Source organism: Eschscholzia californica, unplaced genomic scaffold (assembly GCF_041429995.1).
Source record: "Eschscholzia californica isolate CP2 unplaced genomic scaffold, dmEscCali1.0.p SCAF_2, whole genome shotgun sequence".
NCBI classification, from domain to species: Eukaryota; Viridiplantae; Streptophyta; class Magnoliopsida; order Ranunculales; family Papaveraceae; genus Eschscholzia; species Eschscholzia californica.
Window position 1 is genome coordinate 60,423,469 of NW_028238309.1, and position 7,902 is coordinate 60,431,370.

General features: G+C 35.1%; 1 protein-coding gene across 2 annotated transcripts; it reads right to left on the reverse strand.

The window, feature by feature from the left end:
- Positions 1–318: 318 nt before the first annotated feature.
- LOC147559824 (Pentatricopeptide repeat (PPR) superfamily protein) lies at positions 319–7,237 on the reverse strand. Of its 2 annotated transcripts, none has more exons than XM_086661772.1 (13): positions 6,971–7,237; positions 6,402–6,517; positions 5,730–5,961; positions 5,121–5,223; positions 4,961–5,025; positions 4,592–4,711; positions 4,403–4,501; positions 3,352–3,493; positions 2,576–2,605; positions 2,408–2,481; positions 1,454–1,603; positions 994–1,089; positions 319–536 (listed from the first exon to the last, which is right to left on the reverse strand). In XM_086661772.1, exons 2-13 carry the CDS (start codon positions 6,500–6,502, stop codon positions 435–437), a joined length of 1,314 nt encoding a protein of 437 aa, XP_086517898.1. In that variant the 5' UTR covers positions 6,503–6,517; positions 6,971–7,237; the 3' UTR covers positions 319–434. The 2 variants fall into 2 exon arrangements, with proteins under 2 accessions (XP_086517898.1, XP_086517899.1); XM_086661773.1 differs by lacking the exon at positions 6,971–7,237 and adding an exon at positions 6,666–6,967.
- Positions 7,238–7,902: the final 665 nt, after the last annotated feature.

Sequence of the window (7,902 nt, forward strand, 5' to 3'; positions counted from 1 at the left end):
CTAGATGAGTTGTCATCTTTCTTAACTAATTACTAATTGCAGGAGCAAGTCATCTTACACAGATACTTAAGAAGATAAATCATCCTCTTGATATTGGCAGGCGAATACTTTATAATCGTGGTGGTAGCAGAGGAGAAGTCAGAGATGGCGGTGCAGTGGTAGTGGCGGTGCTGGTCTGTGGTAAGAAAGAGGAAAAGTGCTCATGGAGTAGGAGTAAACAGTTTGAGTATATCAATTGGAGGATTCACTAAAGAATCCCTCATGACAATACCCATTTCTCTTTAAAGCTTTAGGAGAGAAGAACACCAACAAATTGTGTTTGTTAGAGATTTGAACCATTGCTACTTTTATTCTGAAAATTGGGTTTATTCATATAACTTATTGTCTCGGATAAGAAGATTTTATTAAAAAGAAAAAATTTTGACCTTTGATGATCAATCACATAATCCATCACTCTTCTTCTTGATGTTTCTTCGACGATACTGTGGAAATAGCATTCTTTGAATCTTCTTCTCCGCTGCACTTACTGATGTGGCCTGCAAGACAAATTCAATATATAAGGAGGAAATAGTTTAAGTACTCATATCGAATTTCTACAACATTATCAAATTTAAGGTAGTTACATAGAGAAGATTGAGGACGGGAGCAACATGGAATGGCAACAAGAGCTTGGTAATTGCATGTACTCAAAAAACACCCTTTCGATACCTTGTTTGTTCTTACACTCATTTTACACCGACTTTTAAGGTTCGCCAGATGATGGTCCGAGGGATGCTTTTAGAAGGGCAAATTATTATTATTTTCAAAAAATATTTGATGGAAGTATGTAGTAAGTATGATGCCACATCAGTAGGCAGGTAAAATTACGAGTATAACTCTAGGGTAAAGAAGCATTTTCCATATAATTTTAAGGGGTAACGAGAAAAAGATAAATAATATAGCCTAAATCAGAATGCATGTTAACAACGTAAACCAATTAATTAAGGTAATTACCTCAACTTTAAATGGAAACCGAAGAGTCCGGGCTTCTGTCCCAGAGAAAGCTCTCACATCCACGCCAAGACTGTCCACCCCCATTAGATGTGCTCGCTACATGAGCATGAAAACCAGCCATATTTTTATGTTATTACAACGTAGCTCAGTCCGTTGTTTTAAAGCACTTATGTCGTAAACGTCATTAGAATGTGAAGGTACTATAAGTTTATTTTGATGATTATCCACAACAAAAGGTTTTTTTACTAGAGTAGATTGTCTTATGATGTTATGAGAAATGGCGTGTCCCCGTTTGAGGAATTTTATATTGTGGTATCCAACAACTCTTCATATTGGTATCGGATTCTTATACCCGTCTCGATGTCCAAGTATGTCAAAGACACGATCAAGCATGAAGAACGATAGTTCACCTATAAAAATTAAATGATGTAATAAATTATCTAAACCCTTGAAGTGTTACCTCAACATTAAAACCTTTCTTTCGACAGAGAACTCGAAGTGCAGCATCACACACTATACCCTTGTCGTTGAAGTGCTCTATAATCATTGAGGCACAATGTACAAACATATCCGTCTGAGCGTCTAGGAAATCTTCTAAACTGATCAAACACTGCAACATATTAATAGACAAGTTATCGATATCTGAAAGGAATTGCTCTTTGGCACAAAGATGCATTTCTTGTTTGTTTGAAAGCCAGTACTTGGAGATCTTATCTTATCTAGCCATTGTTGGCAACTTGGCATAACATAATTAACTAAGAGAGCCTAACCATTTTCATCGAAGGCCACTAATCTCTAGCATAATGATGACAGAACAGAGCCTATTAACTAAAGCAAAATAGTTTTGACCTTAGACTTTTTTATTTTTGCGGTGTCAGATACTTGTTCGGGGTACTTCATTACTCTTCTCTGATACTTCAGCCGCTACATTAGGTGGTAATATGTCAGAATTTGCATATAAACCTCAAGTGAAATTACACGGAATTGTGCTAGGACCACAATGTAGCTCCATGTTAACTTCTTTTGTGTATATAATATAACACTAATTGAATTTTGTAAGCAAAACTAGATACTCGAACTAAGAACTAACTCAAGATTATACTAATTTACATGTATATGTACATAGAGTGATGGTTGTATCCTTGTTTTTGCCGCTCCCTGTATCTTGCATATCGTACAGATGTTAGACGCCTACACCCATATTAGTGTCCATGTTGCATATAGGTTTCTGGATACCAATTTGATTTTTGCAGGACCCGATTTCAGTCCCTATCACTATAACGGCTTCAACTAGTCCTACTCACGAGTACACATCACATGTATATCGAGTGATAAAAATTTATACTAAATGGTACTAAATCTAAACTAGTGACTGACTAATTTGACATAGCTCCTTCATTTGAATAATACTTGCCTGATCACCATATACAGAGAATAACTCAATTCTCATGATCTCCAATTTGTAGAGCGTCGATCTGATGCTGTCATCTTCACAGAATAAGAAAATCAGATGAAACGATCAAATGATGATAAGGAAAGACAAGTTGAAATTACAAATCACCAATTAAGTGGTAAGATTCACCTATTTGTTCTTCCTCCCTATCAAATGTGCCTGCAAATCATAAAGTCCGACGAAGCTTTGATCATCAAAATAGCCGATTTAAGGATATCACAGGGCCACAATAGTAAACATAAAAAAAACAAGCACATGTTTTCTTAATAAAGCAATTAAAGAATAGAGATCAACTATCCAATAACGTGGCTTTCATTCATGACAGGAGTATTTATGGGTCTGGGTGTAGAACCCATGAATAGTGAATTCAACCAACCAACCTTGTTTTATAACAGACTAGATAAGTGATGAACTCCACAGAAACAAGTAGTATAACCCTAAAAAATTGGTTCCCTTTATTGAACCTAAAACAAAAAAACACTTTCCCCTAGTGGTACTTGGCTATTCAAGTGCTCTTATGTCTAGTTGGCTGCATTAGCATCGGCCAAAATTCCCTTGGACAAATTTTCTTTTGTCAACAAAGATCCATTACTTTTTTTCAGGCTTCAGCTCCCTATGTCATTCTCGCTTATCTTGACTCCAAAGATCATTGGATCAGGTAGGTCATTTTGGACAAGGGTTTGAACATAGGATTTTAGCACCCAGTGGGAGAAATATTATATAAATATTGCTAATCTAAGACGAGAAGTCGTCAAGAGTTGAACTTATGTCTTGGTTAACATGCTACAAGTACAAAGCAGTAGAGGAGACCTCCCCCTACATGCTCCTGTAATAAGGTCTCTCCCTAATTAGCTGATTGGGTTTTTAACTTTTCGTTCAGAAATTCTAGTTGCCGAGATGAATACCTTTCAGGTATTCCTCGCAGTCATTGTAAAAGAAGTCTCTGATGTAAGTATCTTCATCAGCATGAGCAGGTCTAAGGCATCCCATGATTGAAAGCCCATTTGATGGGCGGTCCATCTTCTTCTTGTTGTTAGTATTAGTTGCCTACAGTAAAACATAACTTCAGAAAGTTATTGAGATAAGGAAGTTCATTAGGATAATGTATTTCAATAAGAACAGAATTAAGTCATTAACAAAATTATGAGAACATAACTGCTAAAACTATCAATATAAATCATTTCAAATGGGAACAGTTTTCACAACATGTGTCACGTAGATTCAGTTGAGTCTAGAGACATTAATGTTTCTGTCGCAGCACGGAACCAGAATCTCCTTTTTACTAGCTAATGTTGCATCAAATTCTTCGATACTCTTGCTAGATACTCAGATTCTATTGTTAGATATTTCGAGATTTTATACGTATATCTTTTATGCACTTGTAACAATCATGGTAGGACCATAAAATGCCAGTCTAGGTCAATGTCTATTGTTATACTGTTATTATACAATGGTAGGCCGAGGCCCTATGGGAGGTTAAGTCTTCCTTGTCAATAATCGGAAATTCTATGGGGTTTAAATGTTACTCCGAAGTGGATGACTCCGGATTGTGGTGGGTGGGCTACAGTAGACCTAATAACTAAGATAAGAAAATATAAGTTTACGGCGAAAACTTCGTGTTATGCTTGTTCCACTCACTGTATCCGATACCTCGTCAAAATGTCGATATAGGTACCTGTACAAGATCGATGTCTCATAGGAGAAATTACAACATGATCGATATTACTTTAACTATTTGTACAACTCATTTTCTAGATGGCCGGACGAAACATGACAACTAGCTCAGGAGTTTTGACGGTTGGACTTTTAGGACCACCAGTCAATTTCGACCTAGAAATGTGGGGGTTTTAGATAGAGCACACCTGCAGAAGGAAAGCTATTGGGTCCTACCTACGACCTGATAAATCTATCCCGCAATACATGAGCGAAGGATTCTTATTAAAGACCAATTATTACCTTTGTCAAACACTTAGCGAAGTACAAGGGATGAACTAGATTAGTACGTTTTGACGGCTCCCAGTTCGCCGGAATGTCTGATACTTCGAGGCCCAAAGCCTGTTTGAACCATAAAAAAAGTGATTAATTAGGGTCACCAAAACTAGAACACCAAAGATCATTTTGTTTCATGAAGAAGCAGTTCCTGACCTCAAAATGGATGTTGTATAGATTGATATCTTCATATAGGAAACTGTCTGGTCTCTTCCTACGGTTATGAGGTACTGTTCTGTTCACCTGCTTTGGGATATCCATTCCGATGAAAACATTCTGTAAACAAAGTTCAATGGTCTACTTAGCCGCCTTCTCCCATATATAAAGAGATTAAAAATGAAGAGGATGCTAGGGCTAGGCTTAATCTCTACAGACTGAAATCTAGACCTTGGGCTCAAGACCCGTCTTCTCAAGATCATTGCTACTGTTTCTGATAGATAAATGAGCAAGAACGTTGAAAGTGCACTAATATTTCTTGTATTATAACATTTTTTCAATAGAAAGAAAACATAGCCATATCCTTACCACAGGATTAATTGCTCCACGATCTTGTAAGATGTTTTCATCGTCATGAATTTCAAAATATATATCTGGAAAGTTAAAAGAAAATTTAAACCATCTCCACGAAAAGGATAAGCGAACGATAAGACGAATCATACAGAAATAGAGCAAAAGAAATGCAAACCTCCAGCTTCATCAATTATATATTGAAATTCAGACCATAAGATATGGTCATGCGGTTCACAGTGTACTGCTCCAGGGAACACCAGTAAACCGCTGTGATTAGCCTAAGAAAAGAATAGAAGCTGAGTGTTCTGAAACTAGAAGGGTTTTAAATTGATAAGCACAAAAATACAACATGATAACACTCATTCAAAGCAAACCGCCTCAAGGAAGAAAAACGGTTTTTAAAAATTTAATAGGGGTCAACAAATTCACGCAATTATTGGAAACCTTAATTCTAGGAGGACATAGAAAGAGGAAATTTTCATATTCACTTATTAAAGATAATAAGCAGAAGAAATTTCAAAAAATAATCATTACGTGTGATCAAACACATGCCAATAGTATCACAAAAATTCACTGAAGAAAAAAAAGGAGGCACGAAATCAAATTGAAAAAAGAAATCGCAACAATTCAGTAGTCAAATGCTTTCGTATAACCAATGAAATGCTCAAGAGTTAATGGGGCAATCTAGAAACACAGGTCATAGGAATCCTGGTTTGATGAATTAGCATTTCAAAGTTGAACGTGATGATATAAATATGTGATTCAAATGCTGTAAGATGTTAACCTCAACTGTGTTTCTTGCTATTTCAGCCGAAGTAAGCTTAGTGTTTTTGTTTCTTCCAGTAACTTTCAATTCTTCAAGAGGATGATATCCTTGACTTCCTGCATAATTAGATGAATTTGGAACCGAGTCTGAGTAATCTGCAGCTACCCATACTTTTGACAGGCATGGATCCTGACCAGTGGGCAACCAATGGAATTGCTCCGTTCCGAACAACGGGTTCCTGCACCTAAAGCTAAAGAACGAAAAATAAAATAAAAAAGTCAAACTCAATTAGTATAGGAGCTAGGTCGAAAAGGATACTCATTTCTAATATAATTTTTGTCATGTCAGATACCCCGAAACTTGCAATCACTCTAATGAGTAGTGGATACAAATCTACAGTACTATACTGTGATATACGTAAACGAGTTGAAAGATCATAGTTTCTCTAGTATACGCTGAACTTTTTGCACTTCGACATTATTTCTTTAATTCTCAAAAAACCCACTTTCTGATATTACAAATAAAATCAAATTATTCAACCCACACTTTCTTTTAACTTTCTTTAGATCATCTAGGACTATTTCATACATACAGTTTAGACTAATAAAAGAAGTAACAAACAACACAACTAGAAAATTTTCCACAACTATTATATTTTCCCATATTTGAAATTGAAACATTAGAACAAACCTTATGTTGGAAGAATCAGAAGCCCTTCTATTATCCAAAGAAGATTTTGGCCAACCTAGAACTGACCCAGTTGATGATATTGAGTTATAAATAACTTCCATAACACTATGCAGTAGCTGAAAACACCATAAATAAACATTAAAACAAACAGAGAGAGAGAGAGATATATATATAAGATCACTTGCCACAATTATGTTTTTAAGGCCATAATTTAAAAGGGAAATTAATTAGAACAAATACAAGGTATTAATCAAAAATGGGTACCAAGTAAAGACATGCATCACAAAGTTAAAGTTTCTTAATTCAATTTTTTTTTCCTCTTCTTGTTCTGAAGATGAAAAGGTGGGTTTTTTTTTTGTTTTTGTAAATTGTAATGAATGAAGAGATGGGTAGCTTTGATGAAGAAGTAAATAGATCCATAGATAATTAGGAATGGGTTTTCGAAGAAAACAATCAAGTAATAGTGTTTTCAATTTTTATATCAGAAAAACAACTCAGAATTTTGATTTGCAATTTTGCTAAATAATCAATCAAGAGAGAGGGTAGAGAGAGAGAGAGAGGGACTCAACTGGAGAAGAGATTAGTAGTAGTAGTTAAGAGGGGATTTGAGAAGTGAAGGGGTGATGTTGATGTTTTTGTTTCTTGGCGGCAGAAGCAAATCTGGAGATATATTTGTCAGATGGGAAAAAAGAGTTTCTTCTTCTTCTTCAACTTGGTGTAGAATCGTAGAACATCAAAACAAACTGTCCTTTTTCTTTTCCCTACTCTCTCTTCTTCGTCTTGTTCTGGGGGACCCTGATTCATTCTCATTATTCACTCACGTGCCATGATCACGTGACACATTAGAACTATAAGGGGGGTAGTGGTTCAGGACATTGGAGGACACTCAGAGACAAAATGTTCCAGAGACATTTCAAGACATTTCGGGACATTTGTCCGTAGACAAAATGTCTTTATGGATATTTCAGGACATTTGATTCATAGACAAAATGTCTCAGAGACATTTCAAGACATTTGGTTCATGGACAAAATGTCCTGGGGACATTTCAACATATTGAATCCATGGACAAAATGTGTAGTGGATATTATTATTATTATTATTATTATTATTATTATTATTATTATTATTATTATCTCATCATTGAAGGATAATTGATAGACCTTTATTATTTTAATATTATCATTATTGTCAAACCATATGAAATAATATATTTGTACTCATGTTTCAATAATATATTTTTCGACTTTTGTGGACATCTGTGGATATCTGAGGACATTGATGGCAGTTGGTAGACATTTATTATTTTAATGTAATCATTATTGTCTAATCATACGAAATAAATTTGCCCTACTACTTTGAAAATATATTTTTCGACTTTCGTAGACATCCGTGAATATCTGTGGACATTGATAGATATTTAGTTGATATTTATTATTTTTAATATTATTACTGTCTTACCATATGAAATAAAAAAAATTAATTAATATTTCCAAATATATA

Bases quoted from the DNA above. Each gene is read 5' to 3' on its own strand.
- LOC147559824 (XM_086661772.1), bottom strand. From the start codon at position 6,502: ATGGAAGTTATTTATAACTCAATATCATCAACTGGGTCAGTTCTAGGT. The intron at 5,962-6,401 runs GTTTGTTCTAAT...TTCGTTCTTTAG, and splicing joins TCTGATTCTTCCAACATAAG to CTTTAGGTGCAGGAACCCGT. The intron at 537-993 runs GTAATTACCTTA...TTTGTCTTGCAG, and splicing joins GGTTTCCATTTAAAGTTGAG to GCCACATCAGTAAGTGCAGC.